We start from the raw sequence: 26,495 nt of genomic DNA, 5'->3' as shown, positions 1-26,495 counted from the left end.
CACTGTCAACAAGGGGAAAGAAAAGTATGAAGTAAAATACGAAAACCCTGAATGAGAAACAAAAACACATTCATATAGGGCGAAGAAGTCAAGCTAAGGAGAACAAAAAATAGAAGGAACAAGTATAATCTCTCAAAAACCTAACATTGTTAGAATGAAAAGGTACTGGGAGGGAAAGCAAACTGACCTGGAGGATAGTTTCACCTTTGTGGTGAAACTTACAAAATTCATCCTCATCCACTGTATATAAACCTGTCCATTTATAATGACCACGGACAAGATAAAGATTCCCAACTCACATCAGGACCACAAGATCCCAGGTACTTTCAGCTGCATCACATGTAATGTACTTAATTATATGTACCAAATGTCCAACTGGGGGTCTGTATGTAGGGGAGACAGGGCAAAAACTTAGAACAAGGATGAATTCTCATCGCCACACAAAAAAAGACAAAAAGAATAGTTCTACTTGTGGCCACTTATTTTTACTTCCACAACTGCTTCTCCCTTTCCAAAACTGATATTTCTGCTTCACATCACTTGTCTCATCTATTGCATTATTCCTGTGCCATGTTGTGTATAAATATGTGACTCTTCAGATTTTGTGTTATACTATGTCTGATGAAGAGACCTGAGTAGTCTCGAAAGCTTACTGACTAATGGCTAACTGAAAAGATGGTATCAAAAACTGAGGACTCTCAAACTGTAATATTTGTCTCCATACAGCAATTTTAAGATCTCTCCACAGGTGTTCAATGGGATTTAGATCCAGACTCCTTGCTGGTCAGAACTCCCCAGCACTTTGTTTCCATCCATTTTCTGGGGGCTTCTTGAAGTATGTTTGGGGTCATTGTCATGCTGGAAACCCATGACCTAGGACACAAACCCAGCTTTCTGACACTAGGCACTACATTGTGACCCAAAATCCTTTGCTAATCTTCAGATTTCATGATGTCTTGCACACAGTCAAGGCACCTAGTGCCAGAGGCAGCGAACCAACACCAAAACACCTTTGAACCTCCACCATATTTGACTGTATGGGTTGTAAATTTATTGATTATGCTGCGCACCTTGGATAAAGGAACATGCTTATCCCTAAAGATGGACTTATAACCTTGAAATTGTTGATATTTTTCAACAATTTTAGTTCTCAAATCCTCAGACAGTTGTCTTCTCCTTTTTCTGTTTTCTCCATGCTTAGTGTGGCACACATATGCACACAATGCAAAGATTGAATCAAATTCTCCCTTTTTTATCTAGTTTTAGTTGTGATTTTCATATTGCCCACACCTGTTACTTGCCACAATTGCGTGTGAACAAGCTTCACATGCTTGAAACAAAGTTGTTTACCTAGAATTTTGTCCGGCCTATTTTGTGTGAAATTATGTTCAATTTGCCTTTTTCTCTCTGTTTTCTTGTGTTGTTCCAATACACGCAAAGGAAATAAATGTGTATAACAAAACATGTAATTGCAATAATTTTCAGGGAGAATTACTTCATTTTCTGGAACAATTTCAAGGGATCCAACACTTTTCACCAGGACTTGTTTTTGTTGCCTTTTTAACTTGTTGCAGCATTTCATCCTCTACGTGTTCAGCTATATTAGGAGGCTTGTAGCAAAGTCCAATTAGCAGCTTTCCATTATTGCCATGTCCATGTACATTTACCCAGACTGATTCTACATCAGGAATGTAAACCTCACAACATGAAAACTTTGACAAAGTCGTGGGCCAACCAGTATACAGTATAATGAGCCCCACATCCTCCTCCATACATAAGAAACAAGAGGAAAAAACTTCAAGTCAGAGTCCCATATAATGGTGAAAAAATTACAAAATGTTATTAATTATAATTTATACAGGAAAAAAATATGAATCGCAGAAACAGAGACAGTTAATAGTAAAACAATGGAGGAGCACTAATGAGGAGCATGAGACAAATTAACATGATTCTTTTCTGATGTAAGTACATAATTGGGCTGCCAAAAAATAAGAATATATTGTTAAAATGCTGAGAAGCATTCAATAAAAGTGCAGGTGCTTGTGAGGTAGGTCAGAAGTAGTTGCTATATAAGAGGTTAGTTATACCGCTGTCTATATATAGGTACTAATATAGATAGCTCATACCGGGGACAGCAGACCTTTGTAAGTGGTATCAGTGCCCTGACTCTTAGGCGACAGGGTAAAAGTATATCCTAATACATATTAAAGCCTAGAAAATGCACCTAAGTAAGAATAAAGATTAAAGAACTGCAGAAAAGGGGGTGTGTAGTCTCTCGGCCAATGGGTGTGGGGAGGACGTGGCATGACACATGGCAATCACTGCTACACCGCCGCATCACTACTACCCAACCATACTACACTGCTCAAAAAATAAAGGGAACACTTAACAGAATATAACTCCAAGTAAATCAAACTTCTGTGAAATCAAACTGTCCACTTAGGAAGCAACACTGATTGACAATCAATTTCACATTAAGTTGTGCAAATGGAATAGACAATAGATGGAAATTATTGGCAATTATCAAGACCCCCTCAATAAAGGAGTGGTTCTGCAGGTGGGGACCACAGACCACATCTCAGTAGCAATGCTTTCTGGCTGATGTTTTTGTCACTTTTGAATATTGGCTGTGCTTTTACACTCGTGGTAGCATGAGACGGACTCTGCAACCCACAGAAGTTGCTCAGGTAGTGCAACTCATCCAGGATGGCACATCAATGCGAGCTTTGACAAGAAGGTTTGCTGTGTCAGCGTAGCGTCCAGAGGCTGGAGGCGCTATCAGGAGACAGGCAAGTACACCAGGAGACGTGGAGGGGGCCGTAGAAAGGCAACAACCCAGCAGCAGGACAACTACCTCCGTCTTTGTGCATGGAGGAACAGGAAAAGCACTGCCAGAGCCCTGCAAAATGACCTCCAGCAGGCCACAAATGTGCATGTGTCTGCACAAACGGTTAGAAACTGACTCCATGAGGGTGGTATGAGGGCCCGACGTCCACAGATGGGGGGTGTGCTCACAGCCCAAGACCGTGCAGGACACTGTGCTCTTCACGGATGAAAGTTGGTTCACATTGAGCACATGTGACAGACGTGACAGAGTCTGGAGACGCCGTGGAGAGAGATCTGCTGCCTGCAGCATCCTTCAGCATGACCGGCTTGGCAGTGGGTCAGTAATGGTGTGGGGTGGCATTTCTTTGGAGGGCCGCACAGCCCTCCATGTGCTCGCCAGAGGTAGCCTGACTGCCATTAGGTACCGAGATGAGATCCTCAGACCCCTTGTGAGACCATATGCTGGTGCGGTTGGCTCTGGGTTCCTCCTAATACAAGACAATGCCAGACCTCATGTGGCTGGAGTGTGTCAGCAGTTCCTGCAAGATGAAGGCATTGAAGCTATGGACTGGCCCGCCCGTTCCCCAGACCTGAATCCCATTGAGCACATCTGGGACATCATGTCTCACTCCATCCACCAACGTCACGTTGCACCGCAGACTGTCCAGGAGTTGGCGGATGCTTTAGCCCAGGGGTCTGGGAGGAGATCCCACAGGAGAACATCCGCACCCTCATCAGGAGCATGCCCAGGCATTGTAGGGAGGTCATACAGGCACGTGGAGGCCACACACAATACTCAGCCTCATCAGGAGTATGCCCAGGCATTGTAGGGAGGTAATACAGGGACGTGGCGGCCACACACAATACTGAGCCTCATTGTGACTTGTTTTAAGGACATTACATCAAAGTTGGATCAGCCTGTAGTATGTTTTTCCACTTTCATTTTGGGGATGACTCCAAATCCTGGCCTCCATTGGTTAATAAATGTGATTTCCATTGATGATTTTTGTGTGATTTTGTTGTCAGCACATTCAACTTTGTACAGAACAAAGTATTCAATGAGAATATTTCATTCATTCAGATCTAGGATGTGTTATTTCAGTGTTCCGTTTAATTTTCTGAGCAGTGTATATATATATATATATATATATATATATATATATATATATATATATATATATATATATATATATATACAGTGAAGGAAATAAGTATTTGATCCCTTGCTGTTTTTATAAGTTTTCTCACTGACAAAGACATGAACCGTCTATAATTTTAAGGGTAGATTAATTTTAACATTGAGATATAGAATATCCCAAAAAAATCAAGAAAATCACAGTGCCCCTGACGAAGCATCAGCAATACGGCGTTGGGGTGGTGTGAGGGGGCCGGGGTATGTTCTGAATACGTTTTCTCTTTTGATCCCTCTGGCTGTAGCCATTATGGGAAGGTGTCGCAGCTTTTATTTGAGTATTATCTCTTGATAACAAATATTCATTTCATATCTAAATTTAATACATGCATATTTATGTATATTAAAAAAAATTCTTTCCAAATCAGACAATGTGATTTTCAGGATTTGTTTTCTCATTTTGTCTCTGATAGTTGATCTCGACCTATGATGTCAATTACAGGCCGCTCTCATCTCTGTAAGTGGGAGAACTTGCACAATTGGGGGCTGACTAAATACTTTTTTTCCCCACAGTATACATATAATATATATACAGTACAGACCAAAAGTTTGGACACACCGTCTCATTTAAAGATTTTTCTGTATTTTCATGACTAAAAATTATACATTCACACTGAAGGCATCAAAACTATGAATTAACACACGTGGAATTATATACTTAACAAAAAAGTGTGAAACAACTGAAAATATGTCTTATATTCTAGGTTCTTCAAAGTAGCCACCTTTTGCTTTGATGACTGCTTTGCACACTCTTGGCATTTTCTTGATGAGCTTCAAGAGGTAGTCACCGGAAATGGTCTTCCAACAATCTTGAAGGAGTTCCCTGAGATGCTTAGCACTTGTTGGCCCTTTTGCCTTCACTCTGCGGTCCAGCTCACCCCAAACAATCTCGATTGGGTTCAGGTTTGGTGACTGTGGAGGCCAGGTCATCTGGTGTAGCACCCCTTCACTCTCCTTCTTGGTCAAATAGCCCTTACACAGCCTGGAGGTGTGTTTGGGGTCATTGTCCAGTTGAAAAATAAATGATGGTCCAGCTAAACGCAAACCGGATGGAATAGCATGCCGCTGCAAGATGCTGTGGTAGCCATGCTGGTTCAGTATGCCTTCAATTTTTAATAAGTCCCCTACAGTGTCACCAGAAAAGCACCCCCACACCATCACACCTCCTCCTCCATGCTTCACGGTGGGAACCAGGCATGTAGAGTCCATCCGTTCGCCTTTTCTGCGTTGCACAAAGACACGGTGGTTGGAACCAAAGATCTCAAATTTGGACTCATCAGACCAAAGCACAGATTTCCACTGGTCTAATGTCCATTCCTTGTGTTCTTTAGCCCAAACAAGTCTCTTCTGCTTGTTTCCTTTCCTTAGCAGTGGTTTCCTAGCAGCTCTTTTACCATGAAGGCCTGCTGCACAAAGTCTCCTCTTAAAAGTTGTTGTAGAGATGTGTCTGCTGCTAGAACTCTGTGTGGCATTGACCTGGTCTCTAATCTGAGCTGCTGTTAACCTGCGATTTCTGAGGCTGGTGACTTGGATAAACTTATCCTCAGAAACAGAGGTGACACATGGTCTTCCTTTCCTGGGGCGGTCCTCATATGAGTCAATTTCTTTGTAGCGCTTAATGGTTTTTGCAACTGCACTTGGGGACACTTTCAAAGTTTTCACAATTTTTCGCACTGACTGACCTCCATTTCTTAAAGTAATGATGGCCACTCGTTTTTCTTTACTTAGCTGCTTTTTTCTTGCCATAATACAAATTCTAACAGTCTATTCAGTAGGACTATCAGCTGTGTATCCACTAGACTTCTGCACAACACAACTGATGGTCCCAACCCCATTTATAAGGCAAGAAATCCCACTTATTAAACCTGACAGGGCACACCTGTGAAGTGAAAACCATTTCCGGTGACTACCTCTTGAAGCTGATCAAGAGAATGCCCAGAGTGTGCAAAGCAGTCATCAAAGCAAAAGGTGGCTACTTTGAAGAACCTAGAATATAAGACATATTTTCAGTTGTTTCACACTTTTTTGTTAAGTATATAATTCCACATGTGTTAATTCATAGTTTTGATGCCTTCAGTGTGAATGTATAATTTTTATAGTCGTGAAAATACAGAAAAATCTTTAAATGAGGTGTGTCCAAACTTTTGGTCTGTACTGTACATATATTATCCCACATGAATATTGCTCCACTCATATGTGTGAGTGTGTGTGTGTGTGTGAGTATATATTATTATTATATATATATATATATATATATATATATATATATATAATGTGTGTATATAAGACAGTGTGCTTTGCTGGAGGGGGAAGGACTTTTCTCTGAACAGAAGCTCAGTCTGGGCAAATCAGAAGCAGATTTACAATAGTTGTGTAAAGGTGGTGTATACAACTCGTAACACCAGTTCCCTTCTGTCCTATCAGCTGAGGTTACCAGGGTTCATCATAGCTCTTAGTCAGTGATGGGGGAAAATGGGAGAATACAATAGGCTGGTGATATCAGTCCCCCACATCGGGGGCTGGAGATGCTCCTCTTGGACTGGATTTAAAATCATAAGACACATGTGCTGTCTCTCTCTTACTCCATGGACACAATGACGACCATATCTGGTTTTGATACATTACAGACCAAAAGTTTGGACACACCTCATTTAAAAGATTTTTCTGTATTTTCATGACTATGAAAATTGTACATTCACACTGAAGGCATCAAAACTATGAATTAACACATGTGGAATTATATACTTAACAAAAAAGTGTGAAACAACTGAAATTATGTCTTATATTCTAGGTTCTTCAAAGTAGAAGGGAAGGACCAAATGTATGACGATGGGAAAATGGGGGAAACCCAACAACTAGGGAAAATGAGAGAGGAGACCCCCTAGGCAGATCTTACAACACCCTGACTCCCCTATCGTCCTTAATCACCAAGAAACTCCAAGAAGAAACTAGCCAACTGCTAGAACTCCAGGCCTGAACAGAGGAAAATAGTTCACCGGTGACTCTCTGGAGACACTGTGGGTTTTTAAATATCAAGCAAGGGTGTGTCAATTAGCAGCAGAAAGAGGAGATCACTGCTGGGTCCTAGCGAGAGGATAGCACTACACTACAGGGATGAAAGAATCAAAAAGGTGTCTGCAAAGCCAAGCACAGCGACCTTCTACAGCAGGATCCAGAACTACTGTCTGTCAAACCTGATACACCCGTGACACCCTCCCAGAATGTTAGACATAATTATTCCAGCAGCCATTACCCCCATCGTGGGGGAGGAATAATAACAAATGTGGGATTAGAGGCTTAGAATACATAGGGGCGTGATGAATTCTAAGTCTTTCTATGAAATAGAATAAAAATGATAACAAAGATGGACGGGCACATTGGGAGATGAGAGGAAATAGGATGGGGTTTATTGATAATTACTATTTCACCCTTATTACTACTAACACTGAATGACTGCAGAGGTTGGCACCCTAAGAAGTCCATAGTCTAAAGGAAAGACTTAGAATTCATCATGTCCCTTTGTATTCTAAACCTCTAATACCAGAGGAATATCGTTTCCTAAGTGGGTTCACTGTAGTGGGAGAGGGGGTCTGCTGTTTTGGCCGCTGCACAATATTCCAGACAAATCAGCAATCCAGAAACCATATACAGTGGGTACGGAAAGTATTCAGACCCCTTTAAATTTTTCACTCTTTGTTTCATTGCAGCCATTTGGTAAATTCTAAAAAGTTCATTTTTTTCTCATTAAAGTACACTCTGCACCCCATCTTGACTGAAAAAAACAGAAATGTAGACATTTTTGCAAATTTATTAAAAAAGAAAAACTGAAATATCGCATGGTCATAAGTCTTCAGACCCTTTGCTCAGGCACTCATATTTAAGTGACATGCTGTCCATTCCTTGTGATCCTCCTTGAGATGGTTCTACTCCTTCATTGGAGTCCAGCTGTGTTTAATTAAACTGATAGCACTTGATTTGGAAAGGTACACACCTGTCTATATAAGACCTCACAGCTCACAGTGCATGTCAGACCAAATGAGAATCATGAGCTCAAAGGAACTGCCCAAGGAGCTCAGAGACAGAATTGTGGCAAGGCACAGATCTGGCCAAGGTTACAAAAGAATGTCTGCATTACTTAAGGTTCCTAAGAGCACAGTGGCCTCCATAATCCTTAAATGGAAGATTTTTGAGACCACAAGAAGTCTTCCTAGACCTGGTCGTCCAGCCAAACTGAGCAATCGTGGGAGAAGAGCCTTGGTGAAAGAGGTAAAGAAGAACCCCAAGATCACTGTGGCTGAGCTCCAGAGATGCAGTAGGGAGATGGGAGAAAGTTCCACACAGTCAGCCCTCCACCAGTCGGGTCTTTATGGCAGAGTGGCCCAACGGAAGCCTCTTCTCAGTGCAAGACATATGAAATCCCGCATAGAGTTTGCTCAAAAACACATGAAGGACTCCCAGACTATGAGAAATAAGATTCTCTGGTCTGATGAGATGAAGATAGAACTTTTTGGTGATAATTCTAAGCGGTATGTGTGGAGAAAACCAGGCACTACTCATCACCTGCCCAATACAATCCCCACAGTGAAACATGGTGGTGGCAGCATCATGCTATGGGGGTGCTTTTCAGCTGCAGGGACAGGACAACTGGTTGCAATTGAAGGAAACATGAATGCGGCCAAGTACAGAGATACCCTGGATCAAAACCTCTTCCAGAGTGCTCTGGACCTCAGACTTGGCCGAAGCTTCACCTTCCAACAAGACAATGACCCTAAGCACACAGCTAAAATAACAAAGGAGTGGCTTCAGAACAACGCTGTGACCATTCTTTACTGGCCCAGACAGAGCCCTGACCTAAACCCAATTGAGCATCTCTGGAGAGACCTGAAAACGGCTGTCCACCAACGTTCACAATCCAACCTGATGGGACTGGAGAGGATCTGCAAGGAAGAATGGCAGAGGATCTCCAAATCCAGGTGTGAAAAACTTGTTGCATCATTCCCAAGAAGACTCATGGCTGTACTAGCTCAAAAGGGTGCTTCTACTCAATACTGAGCAAAGGGTCTGAATAATTATGACCATGTGATATTTCAGTTTTTCTTTTTTAATAAATTCGCAGAAAAATTCTACATTTGTTTTTTTCAGTCAAGATGGGGTGCACAGTGTACTTTAATGAGAAAAAAATGAACTTTTTAGAATTTACCAAATGGCTGCAATGAAACAAAGAGTGAAAAATGTAAAGGGGTCTGAATACTTTCCGTACCCACTGTAGTGATTCTTCCCTTCCGAGCCGTGGAAGCGAGATCTTCTGCCACATTCTGGTGTCGCCTTATTGTTGAGAAACTGCTTTAAAAATTGTGTAGCCCCCTATAAGCTATTCCTGCCCACAGTGCCCCCATCCAGCGAGTGTTTGAGAAAGGTTATTACACTGAAACGTCCCGATATTCACAACCAAGGATCACAATCTCATTTATCATTGCTACGCGCTGTTTACTGCATCAATGGAGGGAACAACTGAGATTCTCCAGACTCCACTCGCTCCTCACACTCAGCAAATGTCTGCACTGCAGACTATATACCCGAGGCATCGCACACACGGCATCGTACACGAACTACTTCTGTTACATACGTTCTGCTCCGTACACACAGCTCCACTCCGTGCACCTCGTACACACTGCTCCGCTCCGTACACCTCGTACACACGGCTCTGCTCCGTACACCTCGTACACGCGCGGCTCAGCTCTGTACACCTCGTACACACGCGGCTCTGCTCCGTACACCTCGTACACATGCGGCTCTGCTCTGTACACCTCCTACACACTGCTTCGCTCCGTACACCTCGTACACGCGCGGCTCTGCTCCGTACACCTCGTACACACGCGGCTCTGCTCCGTACACCTCGTACACACGCGGCTCTGCTCCGTACACCTCGTACACACACGGCTCCGCTCCGTACACCTCGTACACGCGCGGCTCTGCTCCGTACACCTCGTACACACTGCTCCGCTCCGTACACCTCGTACACACGCGGCTCCGCTCCGTACACCTCGTACACGCGCGGCTCCGCTCCGTACACCTCGTACACACTGCTCCGCTCCGTACACCTCGTACACACACGGCTCCGCTCCGTACACCTCGTACACGCGCGGCTCTGCTCCGTACGCCTCGTACACACTGCTCCGCTCCGTACACCTCGTACACGCGCGGCTCTGCTCCGTACACCTCGTACACGCGCGGCTCTGCTCCGTACACCTCGTACACGCGCGGCTCCGCTCCGTACACCTCGTACACGCGCGGCTCCGCTCCGTACACCTCGTACACGCGCGGCTCCGCTCCGTACACCTCGTACACGCGCGGCTCCGCTCCGTACACCTCGTACACGCGCGGCTCCGCTCCGTACACCTCGTACACACGCGGCTCCGCTCCGTACACCTCGTACACGCGCGGCTCTGCTACATCCACACTGTAAACCCCTCCTGACCCCACACATAAACTTCAGCTCATCCAGCACCATGACAACCAGCACAGCAGAGTCCTGCATCTCCTGAGGCCCCTGATCATGTGACCCCTGACTCCTCCCCTCCTGTGACCTCATCACAGCTCGTGTGCGCACACAACAGCCATATATGTGGTTTGAGCCTAGAATGTATGGGCTCCTTCTAGGTCCTGAAGGACATGCCCCCGGAAAGACGTCATACCTAGAAGGAGCCCATACATTCTAGCATTTACCTATATATGTGGTGGCGGCTCTGCAGGTGGAGGTATGTGGAGACCCCCATTACTGGGACAGGGTGCATTAACCCCTTCAGCACGGAGGCTCTTTGGGGGTCTTGTGTTGCCCCTTTATAAGAATCATAAGGTTTCTGTTCTGTTTCCTGTAATAGATACATACGACCCCACTATGGAGACAGGAAGGGAGGAAACGTATTGTTCTCAGAGTACAGGACCCCACACAGTGTAATGCCCCCATTATACCCCTTATGCAGGATGTATGATGCCCCCATTATGCCCCTTATGCAGAATGTATGATGCCCCCACACAGTGTAATGCCCCCATTATGCCCCTTATGCAGGATGTATGATGCCCCCCACACAGTGTAATGCCCCCATTATGCCCCTTATGCAGGATGTATGATGCCCCCACACAGTGTAATGCCCCCATTATGCCCCTTATGCAGGATGTATGATGCCCCACACAGTGTAACGCCCCCATTATGCCCCTTATACAGGATGTATGATGCCCCCACACAGTGTAATGCCCCCATTATGCCCCTTATGCAGTATGTATGATGCCCCCCTCCACAGTGTAATGCCCCCATTATACCCCTTATGCAGTATGTATGATGCCCCCCTCCACAGTGTAATGCCCCCATTATGCCCCTTATGCAGGATGTATGATGCCCCCACACAGTGTAATGCCCCCATTATGCCCCTTATGCAGGATGTATGATGCCCCCCACACAGTGTAATGCCCCCATTATGCCCCTTATGCAGGATGTATGATGCCCCCACACAGTGTAATGCCCCCATTATGCCCCTTATACAGGATGTATGATGCCCCCACACAGTGTAATGCCCCCATTATGCCCCTTATGCAGGATGTATGATGCCCCCCACACAGTGTAATGCCCCCATTATGCCCCTTATGCAGGATGTATGATGCCCCCACACAGTGTAATGCCCCCATTATGCCCCTTATGCAGGATGTATGATGCCCCACACAGTGTAACGCCCCCATTATGCCCCTTATACAGGATGTATGATGCCCCCACACAGTGTAATGCCCCCATTATGCCCCTTATGCAGTATGTATGATGCCCCCCTCCACAGTGTAATGCCCCCATTATACCCCTTATGCAGTATGTATGATGCCCCCCTCCACAGTGTAATGCCCCCATTATGTCCCTTATACAGGATGTATGATACCCCCACACAGTGTAATGCCCCCATTATGCCCCTTATGCAGGATGTATGATGCCCCCACACAGTGTAATGCCCCCATTATGCCCCTTATGCAGTATATATGATGCCCCCTCACAGTGTAATGCCCCCATTATGCCCCTTATGCAGAATGTATGATGCCCCCACACAGTGTAATGCCCCCATTATGCCCCTTATTCAGGATGTATGATGCCCCCACACAGTGTAATGCCCCCATTATGCCCCTTATGCAGGATGTATGATGCCCCCCACACAGTGTAATGCCCCCATTATGCCCCTTATGCAGGATGTATGATGCCCCCACACAGTGTAATGCCCCCATTATGCCCCTTATGCAGAATGTATGATGCCCCCCACAGTGTAATGCCTCCATTATGCCCCTTATGCAGGATGTATGATGCCCCCACACAGTGTAATGCCCCCATTATGTCCCTTATGCAGGATGTATGATGCCCCCACACAGTCTAATGCCCCCATTATGCCCCTTATGCAGGATGTATGATGCCCCCACACAGTGTAATGCCCCCATTATGCCCCTTATGCAGAATGTATGATGCCCCCCACACAGTGTAATGCCCCCATTATGCCCCTTATGCAGGATGTATGATGCCCCCACACAGTGTAATGCCCCCATTATGCCCCTTATGCAGAATGTATGATGCCCCCCACAGTGTAATGCCTCCATTATGCCCCTTATGCAGGATGTATGATGCCCCCACACAGTGTAATGCCCCCATTATGCCCCTTATGCAGGATGTATGATGCCCCCATTATGCCCCTTATGCAGGATGTATGATGCCCCCCACACAGTGTAATGCCCCCATTATGCCCCTTATGCAGAGTGTATGATGCCCCCACACAGTGTAATGCCCCCATTATGCCCCTTATGCAGAGTGTATGATGCCCCCACACAGTGTAATGCCCCCATTATGCACCTTATGCAGGATGTATGATGCCCCCACACAGTGTAATGCCCCCATTATGCCCCTTATGCAGTATGTATGATGCCCCCACACAGTGTAATGCCCCAATTATGCCCCTTATGCAGTATGTATGATGCCCCCACACAGTGTAATGCCCCCATTATGCACCTTACGCAGGATATATGTTGCCCCCACACAGTTTAATGCCCCTTATGCAGTATGTATGATGCCCCACACAGCTGGCCACATCCCAATCCACGCCCATTTACTATTTCTCCCCTGGCAGGAGGAGTAGTCAGAGGAGCGCTGGTAATGAGAGGTATTCAGCAGACGCCCGAGACTGCAGGGTGCACATCCAAATCCAGGACTGTCCTCTGTATCCGGGACAGTTGGGACTAGAGATGAGCTGATAGATTCCCGAGTCTCTGGTCCTGCATCCAGGTTGGTGGCGACTGGACAGGAGGTCATGAATCTCTAATGTTCCGATGTCCCCGGTGGCTTTTGATCACCCATGACAGCGCGATATCATCTGTGCTCCTGCTCATCTCTAGTTGGGACCTGAGGATTATTTTTTGTTCCTTTATTCACAGTTGGAGGTGCCAGAACTTTCTCATCTTTATGTAGCTTCACTATATGACATTTTGCTTTTTTGTGTAAGGCCGTGTTCACATGTCCCAATCGTGGTATGCATGGCCCCCTCATCCCCAATCCTGGTATGCATGGCCCCCTCATCCCCAATCCTGGTATGCATGGCCCCCTCGTCCCAAATCGTGGTATGCATGGCCCCCTCATCCCCAATCCTGGTATGCATGGCCCCCTCGTCCCCGATTGTGGTATGCATGGTCCCCAATCGTGGTATGCATGGCCCCCTCGTCCCCAATCGTGGTATACATGGCCCCCCCATCACTGCACACATGAAAAAAATAAACACTTCTTACCTTCCTTTCCTCTGCTCCAGCACTGCATCCAATTCTGCCAGCAGCTGCTCACCTCAGCAGCTGAGCAGGGCATGACATCACTGTCATGCACCCTCAGATGCCGAGGTGACCTGTGGGTATAGTCACTCTCCACACCAGGACTACAGGCGTGGAGAGGAGTAAATAGTCATTCTCCTTAATAGCGCGCACTGTCAGCACGGCAGCAGCTCCTGCTGCCGCTCAGCGATCCTGTGTGCCTGCCACTAAAGAGAATGAATATTCACTCTTCTCCACACCCATGGGAGTGGAGAAGAGTGAACATTCATTCTCTCTAATAGCGGGCACACAGGATCGCCTAGCCGCAGCAAGAAGCCGGAGGATGCGACTGACAGTGTGCGCTATTAAGGAGAATTACTATTCACTTCTTTCCACTCCCATGGGCGTGGAGAAGAGTGAATATTCATTTTCTTTAGCAGCGGGCACACATGGTAACTGAAGCTGCCGGCTATTACCTGTGCCCGCTGCTCCACCGCCATAACTTCCCCTCCCCCACCACCCTTTACAGCCAGAATGCATAGAAGCCGGGAAAACACCTGAGCTGTGACGGGACGCATGACTGAGCCCTCAAAGCGGGACAGTCTCGCGGAAAACGGTATGTTTGGGAGCTATGCCTTTGCCTGCTCCCCTACATGTATACTCTCGAGCATGTATATGTGCATGTAGGGGAGCAGGCCTTTCTAGATATCGAGTCTTTGTACAGATATATATATAGTACAGACCAAAAGTTTGGACACACCTTCTCATTTAAAGATTTTTCTGTATTTTCATGACTATGAAAATTGTACATTCACACTGAAGGCATCAAAACTATGAATTAACACATGTGGAATTATATACTTAACAAAAAAGTGTGAAACAACTGAAAATATGTCTTATATTCTAGGTTCTTCAAAGTAGCCACCTTTTGCTTTGATGACTGCTTTGCACTATACCCATGTCTGGGTGTGAAGACAGAGGTGCATGGGAATAAAGTTAGACCTCCCAAAAAAAGACACTGGATTTGAGTTTATGTTACTCTGCTATCATTCAATGGTGTTTAGAAGTCTGGCCCCATCCAGCCTTTACTCATTTTTATAAGAGTCAGCCTGTCAGCATTTTCAGTTGACAGGCGGATGCGCCTATCAGTTAACTCCACCAGCGGCACTAAAAACCCGCTCTGATAAAATGCTAGCGGCAGGGCAGGCCAGGCCAGGATCTCCAAGGCGTAGAGAGCCAGTTCATGCCACGTGTCCAGCTTGGATACCGAATAATTATAAGGTACAGAGGAGTCACAGAGGACCTTGACTTTTCCCTCCTTGGGAGAGTACCCCACGCCTCAGGGCCTGTGCGATGTGAGGGTCTGAGAAAACTGTCAAAGAACTTTGACAGTGTTCCCCTGCCTCTGCTGGATTGCATTTGTGTCTCTCTCGCCTGTAGTTCTTGGTTGTCCAATAAACTATGACCTCTGCCACCATTCTTTTCAGATGGGAATTTTTTAAATAGTTCCGCAACAAGGGCCTTCTCGTACTGCCCCTTTTTATTAGGACTGTCCTGCGCAGGAATTAGAGACAGAAAGTTCTCCTTGTAGTGGGGGTCTAGAAGTGTCACCAACCAATAATGACTGTCACACAAAATTTGGACAACGCGAGGGTCACAGGAATGGCAGCGTAACATAAACTCAGCCATGTGTGCCAGACTGCAAAGAGGCAAGACTTCCATGTCCTTACCAAGAGGACAACTGACCATGCTCTCCCCCTCCTCCTCCCTGTCCTCAGGCCATCCACGCTGAACAGACTTTATAACAGTTGTGTCGATAGTACCGTCTATAGCGCAGGAAACTAGCTCCTGTTCTTCCTCCTCCTGTTCCTCATTGTCACCCAATCCACGTTGGGATGAGATGAGGCTGGGCTATGTGGAATCACCCTGTATGGTTCCTTGCTCCATCTCAACGTACTCCGCCTGCAATGCATCCTCTTTAATTGTGAGCAGAGAGCGTTTTAGAACACAGAGATGCGGGATGGTGACGCTAATCATGGTGTTATCGCCGCTCGCCATCTTGGTGGAGTCCTCAAAGTTTTGGAGGATGGTACATATATCAGACATCCATGTCCACTCCTGAGGTCTTATGTCTGGAGTCTGAACTGAATACCGACAGCCTTGTTGATGTTGACAGTCAATAACTGCACCCTTCTGCTCACAAATCCTTCCCAACATCTGCAGTGTAGAGTTCCAACCGCGTGGGGACATCTCAGATCAGTCGGTGAGCTGGAAGCTTCAAACGCTGCTGAATCACTGCAAGGGCAGCGGAAGCTGTAGCTGATTTTCTAAAATGGGCACACAGGCGGCGTACTTTCACAAGCAGATCCGACAGCTCCGGTTATGTTTTGAGAAACCACTGAACCAAGAGCTTAAGCACATGGGCCAGGCATGGTACGTGTGTGAGCTCACCTCGCCTCAGAGCCACCACCAGGTTCTGGCCATAGTCACACACGACCATGCCTGGCTGTAGGGTTAGTGGTGTTAGCCACAGATCTGCCTGCTCTTTCAGAGCTCTTCACAACTCTTCATCGTTGTGCGGTTTGTCATCTAAGCATATTAGCTTCAGAACAGCCTGTTGCCGCTTGGCTGAGGCAGTGCTGCTGTGATTCCAGCTTGCGACTGATGTGGTCATTTCGGAGATGGAGGCTCAAGAGGAAGAGGAGCAGGAGCTGTAGAATGTGGGGGCAACCCTTATTGACCCAGGGCCCGCAATCCTCAGCGTCGAGAGGACGTGTTCCGTCCCAAGGTCCAACTGGGTCCTGGCTTCCACTATATTAACCCAGTGTACCATCAGTGAGATGTACCATCCCTGCCCACAAGCACTTGTCCACGTGTTAGTGGTTAGGTGGACTTTCCCAGTAACTGCATTGTTGAGGGCACGGCTAATGTTGTGGGACACGTGCTCGTGTAATGCGTGGACGGCTCACCGGGAGAAATAGTGGCGCCTGGGGGCCCAGTAGCGAGGGACGGCCGCCGCTATCAGGTTGCGGAAAGCTTCCGTCTCCACGAGCCTAAAAGGCAACATTTTGAGCGCAAGTATTTACTAAATGTGTGAAGTGAATTTAGTAATATGGCCTGTTGGGCATTGGCTGCATATTTGCGCTTACGTTCCAAGGAGTGGGGTAGGGACAACTGAACGCTGCGCTGGGACAAGGATGTTGACGAGCTTGCTGATTGAGCTACTTGAGTCTGCATTAACAAGTGCAGGACGGGAGGCATCTTGGCATGCGCCGAGGACAGGGGATTGGCGTGCACGCAGAACAACAGAAGAAGCAGTGGTGTCACCCACAGACACTGTTGCTGTACCCTGGGGTTCGGCCCACTTAGTCGGGTGCTTTGCTGCCATGTGCCTGATCATGCTTGTAGTGGTCAGGCTGCTAGTTTTGTTACCCCTGCTGATTCTGGCCTGACAGATGGTGCAAATGGCCTTTTTGGGGTTACCTGCAGAGTCTTCAAAAAATAACCAGACTCAAAAAGACCTAACAGTTGTACTGGCAACTTCCGTCGTGTTGGCCTTATGAGGAACGCTTTCCCATCTTGTGTCTGTGGCCACCACACTGCTTCTTCCTGCCTGTTGTGGTGCTATGCCTCCCTCCCCTTGTGTGCTGCTGTCCTCTCTCTATATGTCCACCTGCCAGGTTGGGTCAGTTACTATAATATTCACCACTTCGTCTTCAACTTCCGCACCCTGGTCCTCCTCCTGACTTTGTGGCAATTGTGTCTCATCATCATTATCCACCTCTTGCGACAGTAATTGCACTTTCCCACCATCGCCTTCGTGTGACCGTGGCTGCTCCAATATTTGGGCATTGCTACACGCATTCTCCTCTTGACTCGCTTGAAGCTGGCTGGGCGAGAGGCCTGAATCTACAAATGGAAAAGTGAACAGCTCTTCTGAGTGTCCAAATGTGGGATCAGTTGTCTCCAGGCACTCGTCATGGTGGGAGGAAGGGGGCTCAGGGTGAGGAATATGCGGTCCTTACTCACGGCTACTGAGACTTGACCGTGTGGAAGACAGGGTGTTGGTGGTGGTGGCAAAGTGACTGGACGCATTATCTGCTATCCAACCAACAACCTTTTGACGCTGCTCTGGGTTCAATAGTGGTGTTCTGCGGTCTCCTAGTAATTAGGACAGGAAAGTCGAGCGACAAGGGGTGGGTGTTTGCTGTGGCACAATTTCAGCTTGCCCACAGCCAACTCCTCGTCCTCGAATGCACCATCACGTCCTCTTCCCCATCCCTTGCCACGCACCTTGCCCATTCTAAATGGAGGACAATATTTTCCACGTTCACGAGAAATGGCTGATTTTGGAACGCAGTTATATGTGATACGTCTGACAGAGAACCGCAAATCTTAAATAGCAGGCCTGTAATTTTCTACTATTATTCTACACAGAGACCTAGTGTGAATAGCTTAACCGACACACTGCAACAGAATGGAAATGGAAGAAGTGGCTGATTTTGGAACACTCTTATAGGTGTTATGTCTGACAAAGAACCATGGTTTTAAATAGCAGGCCTGCAATTTACTAATGCTATTTTTCACAGACACCTAGTGTGAATAGCTTGACCGACACACAGCAGCAGAATGGAAAATGAGGCTAATATTTTCCACGTTCAGTTCAAATTTCTGGATTTTTATCTCTCAAATATGGAACAGATCTGGCTTTATTCTGCAGTGCTAACAAGCAAATAGCAGACAGATCTTGTACTCTGGATTTCTTTTTAAGCAAATAACCAGGATTAAGATAAAAAAAACAAAAAAACAATTTGCCCTGGTATCTAGGGCTATGTCTACAAATATCTGTAATTATTGCAGCAGACAGGACGTTCAATGGACCATCTTGTGCTGTCTCATACACTTCAGTCAGCTACATACACTGTCTGCCTAGCACTGATTATATGCAGCTGGATTAGTCCTCAGAAGGACTGTTAGTTCAGATGGAGATATACAGTTAGGTCCATATATATTTGGACAGAGACAACATTTATCTAATTTTGGTTCTAGACATTACCATAATGAATTTTAAACAAAACAATTCAGATGCAGTTGAAGTTCAGACTTTCAGCTTTCATTTGAGGGTATCCACATTAAAATTGGATGAAGGGCTTAGGAGTTTCAGCTCCTTAACATGTGCCACCCTGTTTTTAAAGGGACCAAAAGTAATTGGACAGATTAAATAATTGTAAATAAAATGTTCATTTCTAGTACTTGGTTGAAAACCCTTTGTTGGCAATGACTGCCTGAAGTCTTGAACTCATGGACATCACCAGACGCTGTGTTTCCTCCTTTTTGATGCTCCGCCAGGCCTTCACTGCGGTGGTTTTCAGTTGCTGTTTGTTTGTGGGCCTTTCTGTCTGAAGTTTAGTCTTTAACAAGTGAAATGCATGCTCAATTGGGTTGAGATCAGGTGACTGACTTGGCTATTCAAGAATATCCCACTTCTTTGCTTTAATAAACTCGTGGGTTGCTTTGGCTTTATGTTTTGGGTCATTGTCCATCTGTAGTATAAAACGACGACCAATCAGTTTGGCTGGATCTGAGCACACAGTATGGCTCTGAATACATCAGAATTAATTCGGCTGCTTCTGTCCTGTGTCACATCATCAATAAACACTAGTGACCCAGTGCCACTGGCAGCCATGCATGCCCGCGCCATCACACTGCCTCCGCCGTGTTTTACAGATGATGTGGTATGCTTTGGATCATGAGCTGTACCACGCCTTCGCCATACTTTTCTCTTTCCATCATTCTGGTAGAGGTTGATTCTTGGTTTCATCTGTCCAAAGAATGTTCTTCCAGAACTGTGCTGGCTTTTTTAGATGTTTTTTAGCCTTTTTATTCTTGATGCTTATGAGTGGCTTGCACCGTGCAGTGAACCCTCTGTATTTACTTTCATGCAGTCTTCTCTTTATGGTAGATTTGGATATTGATACGCCTACCTCCTGGAGAGTGTTGTTCACTTGGTTGGTTGTTGTGAGGGGGTTTCTCTTCACCACGGAGATTATTCTGCGATCATCCACCACTGTTGTCTTCCGTGGGCACCCAGGTCTTTTTGCATTGATGAGTTCACCAGTGCTTTCTTTCTTTCTCAGGATGTACCAAACTGTAGATTTTGTCACTCCTAATATTGTAGCAATTTCTCGGATGTTTTTTTTCTGTCTTTGCAGCTTAAGGATGGCTTGTTTCACCTGCATGGAGAGCTCCTTTGACCGCATTTTTACTTCACAGCAAAACCTTCCAAATGCAAGCACTACACCTCAAATCAACTCCAGGCCTTTTATCTGCTTAATTGAGAATGACATAACGAAGGGATTGCCCACACTTGTCCATGAAATAGCCTTGGAGTCAATTGTCCAATTACTTTTGCTCCCTTTAAAAACAGGGTGGCACATGTTAAGGAGCTGAAACTCCTAAACCCTTCATCCAATTTTAATGTGGATACCCTCAAATGAAAGCTGAAAGTCTGAACTTCAACTGCATCTGAATTGTTTTGTTTAAAATTCATTGTGGTAATGTCTAGAACCAAAATTAGAAAAATGTTGTCTCTGTCCAAATATATATGGACCTAACTCTGTATGTGTATGTGTATGTGTATGTGTATGTGTATGTGTGTGTGTGTGTGTGTGTGTGTGTGTGTGTGTGTGTGTGTGTGTGTATATATATATATATATATATATATATATATATATATATATACACATACACATACACATACACATACACATACACATACACACGGTATGGAAAGTATTCAGACCCCTTTAAATTTTTCACTCTTTTTTTCATTGCAGCCATTGGGTAAATTCTAAAAAGTTCATTCTTTCTCTCATTAAAGTACGCTCTGCACCCCATCTTGACTGAAAAAAACAGAAATGTAGAAATTTTTGCAAATTTATTAAAAAAGAAAAACTGAAATATCACATGGTCATAAGTATTCAGACCCTTTGCTCAGTATTGAGTAGAAGCCCCCTTTTGAGCTAGTATAGCCATGAATCTTCTTGGGAATGATGCAACAAGTTTTTCACACCTGGATTTTGGGATCCTTTGCCATTTTTCCTTGCCGATCCTCTCCAGTTCCATCAGGTTGGATGGTGAACGTTGGTGGACAACCATTTTCAGGTCTCTCCAGGAATGCTCAATTGGGTTTAGGTCAAGGCTCTGGCTGGACCAGTCAAGAATGGTCACAGAGTTGTTCTGAAGCCACTCCTTTGTTATTTTAGCTGTGTGCTTAGGGTCATTGTCTTGTTGGAAGGTGAACTTTTAGCCAAGTCTGAGGTCCAGAGCACTCTGGAAGAGGTTTTTATCCAGGATATCTCTGTACTTGGCCGCATTCATGTTTCCTTCATTTGCAACCAGTCGTCCTGTCCCTGCAGCTGAAAAACACCCCCCTAGCATGATGCTGCCACCACCATGTTTCACTGTTGGGATTGTATTGGGCAGGTGATGAGTAGTACCTGGTTTTCTCCACACATATCGCTTAGAATTATCACCAAAAAGCTCTATCTTCATCTCATCAGACCAGAGAATCTTATTTCTCATAGTCTGGGAGTCCTTCATGTGTTTCTGAGCAAACTCCATGCGGGCTTTCATATGTCTTGCACTGAGGAGAGGCTTCCGTCGAGCCACTCTGCTATAAAGGCCCGACTGGTGGAGGGCTGCAGTGATAGGTGACTTTGTGGAACTTTCTCCCATCTCCCTACAACATCTCAGGAGCTCAGCCACAGTGATCTTGGGGTTCTTCTTTACCTCATTCACTAAGGATCTTCTCCCACGATTGCTCAGTTTGGCTAGACGGCCAGGTCTAGGAAGACTTCTGGTGGTCCCAAACATCTTCCATTTAAGGATTAAGGAGGCCACTGTGCTCTTAGGAACCTTGAGTAATGCAGAAATTCTTTTGTAACCTTGGCCAGATGTGTGCCTTGCCACAATTCTGTCTCTGAGCTCCTTGGGCAGTTCCTTTGTGCTCATGATTCTCATTTGGTCTGACATGCACTGTGAGCTGAGAGGCCTTTCCAAATCAAGTCCTATCAGTTTAGATTAACCGGTTCCCGACCGCCCACTGTAGATAAACGTCCGCGCTGCCTGGGCTCTGTGCAGCGCCGACGTTTAAAAACGGTGGGTGGTCTCGCAGTGCTCAGGACCCCCAGGGTCCTGCAAGCACTGCGATTCCAGTACAGAGCGTTAGCTCTGACAGGGTACATCATCGGGACCTGATTAGATCAGGTCCCAGTGATGTTAACCCTTTGCTGTCTTCTATATGCTGTGATCTATAGTGATCGCGGCATATAGGAGACAGCAGGAAGAGAGGGGGTCGTCTTACTTACCTCCGAAGACCTCCGTTTCGTTTGAGGACCTGGGGTTGCTATGGCAGCTGGAGGTCACATGACCGCCTCCAGCTCTGCCATATATGGTGTCCTTCCTGTCTGGCTTCAGCCTGTATGTAGCTGATGCCAGACAGGAAACTGACTGAAACAGTCAGTGAAGATCTCATGTAATGTAATATATGTCTATTACATTACATGAGATCAGTGATCAGAAAAATAAAAATTAATGTCCCATACAGGGACTAAGTAAAAATGTAAAAAAAAAGTTTTTAAACTATTAAAAAAAAAATCACAAAATAAATAAAAATAAATAAATAAAATATTAAACCAATAAATCCGTATATTATTACAAAACCAAAAAAAGTACACATATTTGGTATTGCCGCGTCCGAAACAACCCGAGCTATAAAACTGTCACACTAATTAACTCCTTCTGTGCACACCGTAATAAAAATAAATAAAAAACGGAGCAAAAAAATATGCTTTTTCATCATATCGCCAAACAAAAAGTGGAAAAAAATGCGATCAAAAAGCAGAATAGAAATAAAAATGGTACCACTGAAAACTTCATCTTGTTCCGCAAAAAAAAGCCGCCATACAGCTCCATCAGCCGAAAAATAAAAAAGTTATAGCGCTCAGAATAAAGCAATGCAAAAAAAATATTTTTTTTTCTATAAAATTGTTTTATTGTGTAAAAGCGCCAAAACATAAAAAAAATACAATAAGTGTAGTATCGCTGTAAACGTACTGACCCGAAGAATAACGCTGCCTGATCACTTTTACCACACGCAGAACGGCATAAAAAAAAACTCAAAAAACAATTCCTGAAGTGTTTGTTTTTGTTAACTTTACCTCCCAAAAAACGGAATAGAAAGCGATCAAAAAATGTCACGTACCCAAAAATGGTTCCAATAAAAATGTCAACTCGTCCCGCAAAAAACAAGCCGTCACATGACTCTATCGGCCGAAATATGGAAAAATTATAGCTCTCAAAATATGGTGATGCAAAAACTAGATTTTGCAAAAAAAAGCGTATTTTAGTGTGTGACAGCTGTCAGTCATAAAAACCCGATATAAATCTGGTATCTCTGTAATCGCACCGACCCAAAGAATAAAGTAATCTAATCAGTTATATCACACTAGGAACGGCATAAAAAATAAATAAAACAAATATTATTCACCTGCTACTGATTTGTTTATTATGTCTCCCAAAGATCCCAGTAAGGCTCTGCTCACATTTATCCTGTGCTCTGCGCTGAGCACTTACACCAGAGTTTCCGTGTAAATCTCTGAAATACGTGATTCAGCCAGAACCCATGATGGAAGATTCCCTGTAATGAGGCAGATATAGGCCACTGTGGACGCCGTCTAGCCTGGGATCCCACGGTGTCATTTGTTTTAGGCGTGCATAAAAGTGCGGTTGGCCACAGTTTTGTGCACTTCTGAAAAAAAGGACACCGCTAAACAGAGGCCAGACGGAGTCCAGAGTAACTCTGCTGCCTCATTATAGTGAATGGATCCTGCAGGGGTTTCATCTGAATTACATCACTTGGAAATTTAGATGGAAACCCCGATGTAAGTGCTCAGCCTAGAGCGCCGGATAAATGTTGCATAAAATGTTCCCAATAAAAGCTTCAACTCAGTCCTCAAAAAAAGCTAGTCCCCACTCAGGTCCATCATCTGTTAAAAATATAAGGGACTTCCAAGTTACTGGTAGCAGAAAGGCTCTGGAAAAGCAAAATGGTCCTTGCCCCCCAAAAGAAATTCAGAAAATTTTGTGCTCCCAAATCCAAATGCCTATTCTACAATAATTTGTTCTCCGATTGTCAAATAGCACTCCTTCCCCCTCAAATCTCACCGTATGGCTAAGTGGTACGATACAGCCACATATGGGGTATTAACACTTTTAGAAGAAATTGTGTGATGCATTTCGGCACCATTTTTACCCATTGCCCTGTGTGAAAATGTAAAATCTGAGGGTAAAACATTTTTTTGTGGTAAAAATATAATTATGCTTTTTTCACTGCCCAATGGTATAAATTTAAAAATTAAAAAATGCTCACTACTTCCCTAGATGAATTCCTTGAGAGGTGTAGTTTACAAAATGGGGTCACTTGTGGGGGTTTCTGCTGTTTTGGCATGTCAGCGACTCTTCAAATGTGACATGGTGTCTGCTGCCTATCCCAGCCAACATAGCGCTTCTTTCTCTTCCGAACCCTGCCGTACACCAAAGCAGTGGTTTTCCCCCACGTATCGGCGTACTCAGGAGAAATTGTACAACAAATTTCATGGTGCAATTTATCCTGTTACCCTTATGATAATGCAAAATTAGGGAATGAAAAACATTTTTTATGGGAAAAATGTGAAAATTGCATTTTTACGGCTCAATATTATAAACTTCTGTGAAGCAGCTGGGGGTGCAAGGTGCTCACCACACATCTAGATAAGTTCCCTAAGGGGTCTAGTTTCCAAAATGGTGTCACTTGTGGGGGGTTTCCACTGTTTAGGCACATCAGGAGCTCTCCAAACGCAACATAGCGTCTGCTAATTATTCAGACAAATTTTACATTCAAAAAGTCTAATGGCGCTCCTTCCCTTCCGAACCCTGCCGTGCGCCCAAACAGTGGTTTTCCCTCACATATGGGGTATCAGCACGCTCAAGAGAAATTGCACAAAAAAAATTGGGGTCCATTTTTTCATGTTACCCCTGTGAAAATAAAAAAAATTGGGTCTAAAGTAACATTTTTGTGAAAAAAGTTAAATGTTAATTTTTTTCTTCCACATTCCAAAAATTCCTGTGAAGCACCTGAAGGGTTAATAAAGTTCTTGAATGTGGTTTTGAGCACCTTGAGGGGTGCAGTTTTTAGAATGGTGCCACTTTGGGGTATTTTCTGTCATAAAGACCCCTCAAAGTGACTTCAAATATGATGTGGTCCCTAAAAAAATGTTTTTGTAAATTTTGTTGGAAAAATGAGAAATCGCTGGTCAACTTTTAACCCTTATAGCTCCCTAACAAAAAATTATTTTGGTTCCAAAATTGTGCTGATGTAAAGTAGACATGTGGGAAATGTTATTTATTAAGTATTTTGTGTGACATATCTCTCTGATTTAAGGGCATGAAAATTCAAAGTTTGAAAATTGCAAAATTTTCAAAATTTTCGCCAAATTTCCGATTTTTTCACAAATAAACACAAGTTATATCGAAGAAATTTTACCACTATCATGAAGTACAATATGTCACGAAAAAACAGTCTCAGAATCAGGGGAATACGTTGAAGCGTTCCAGAGTAATTACTTCATAAAGTGACAGTGGTCAGAATTGAAAAAATTGGCCCGGTCACAAAGGCAAAAACAGGCTCTGGCGCGAAGTGGTTAATTAAACACAATTAAACACAGCTGGACTCCAATGAAGGAGTCGAATCATCTCATGGAGAATCACAAGGAAATGGACAGCATGTGACTTAAATATGAGTGTCTGAGCAAAGGGTCTGAATACTTATGACCATGTGACATTTCAGTTTTTCTTTTTTAATAAATTTGCAAAAATTTCTACTTTTCTATTTTTTTTCAGTCAAGATGGGGTGCAGAGTGTACTTTTGCGAGAAAAAAAATTAACTTTTTAGAATTTACCAAATGGCTGCAATGAAACAAAGTGAAAAATTTAAAGGGGTCTGAATACTTTTCGTACCCACTGTATGTTGTGGAATACCTATACTAACTATAAAGAAGCAAATCTCTCCCTGACTCAGCAGCACCTCTCCCTACTCTGCCTGTTTCCAGGGAAGACTGTGACGAGCATAGCGGAGTCAGGTCTTATATAGACCTGATGATGCTGTGCAGCCAGCCAATCACTGTAATGCCCACAACCAACATGACTACGGCATTACAGTGTGTGGCAGGCAATCCCTGCATGTTCATTGGCTCTCCAAAGAGCACCAAACATGCAGGGAGGGGACCCGAGTTCTCGCCCGAGCATCCCGTAAATACTCGCTGAGCTTGTTGAGCACCGAGCAGTGGTGAGAACGTTCGCTCATCACTATTAGTAACACATTATGCCGCCATGGATTAAAATCCTACAGAACCCCCTGCTCATGCCAGCACATGTCAGGGCCCGTTTGAAGTTTGCCAATGATCATCTGGATGATCCAGATGAGACATGGGAGAAGGTCATGTGGTCTGATGAGACCAAAATAGAACCTTTGGTATTAACTCCACTCACCGTGTTTGGAAGAAGAAGGATAAGTACAACCCCAAGAACACTGTCCCAACCATGAAGCATGGTGGGGGAAGCATCA

General features: G+C 44.7%; 2 protein-coding genes across 2 annotated transcripts in view; both read left to right on the top strand.

Annotated features, from left to right (window-relative positions):
- Nucleotides 1–26,495, top strand: part of LOC141220436 (uncharacterized) — an 84,216-nt gene that overhangs the window by 32,678 nt on the left and 25,043 nt on the right. Inside the window, exon 8 of the mRNA XM_073666355.1 lies at nt 2,048–2,051. Within this exon, the coding sequence (XP_073522456.1) occupies nt 2,048–2,051 (4 nt within the window). The remainder of the gene's footprint in view (nt 1–2,047; nt 2,052–26,495) is intronic.
- LOC141220439 (uncharacterized) overlaps nt 10,687–26,495 on the top strand; it is a 35,888-nt gene continuing 20,079 nt past the window's right edge. The window contains exon 1 of the mRNA XM_073666358.1: nt 10,687–10,776. The gene's annotated coding sequence lies outside the window, so the exon portion shown is untranslated. The remainder of the gene's footprint in view (nt 10,777–26,495) is intronic.

The sequence above is a fragment of the Phyllobates terribilis genome, unplaced genomic scaffold, assembly GCF_046119375.1.
Source record: "Phyllobates terribilis strain yellow unplaced genomic scaffold, ASM4611937v1 Scaffold_296__1_contigs__length_2355070, whole genome shotgun sequence".
Lineage (NCBI taxonomy): Eukaryota > Metazoa > Chordata > Amphibia > Anura > Dendrobatidae > Phyllobates > Phyllobates terribilis.
This window is presented reverse-complemented; position numbering and strand designations above follow the sequence as displayed.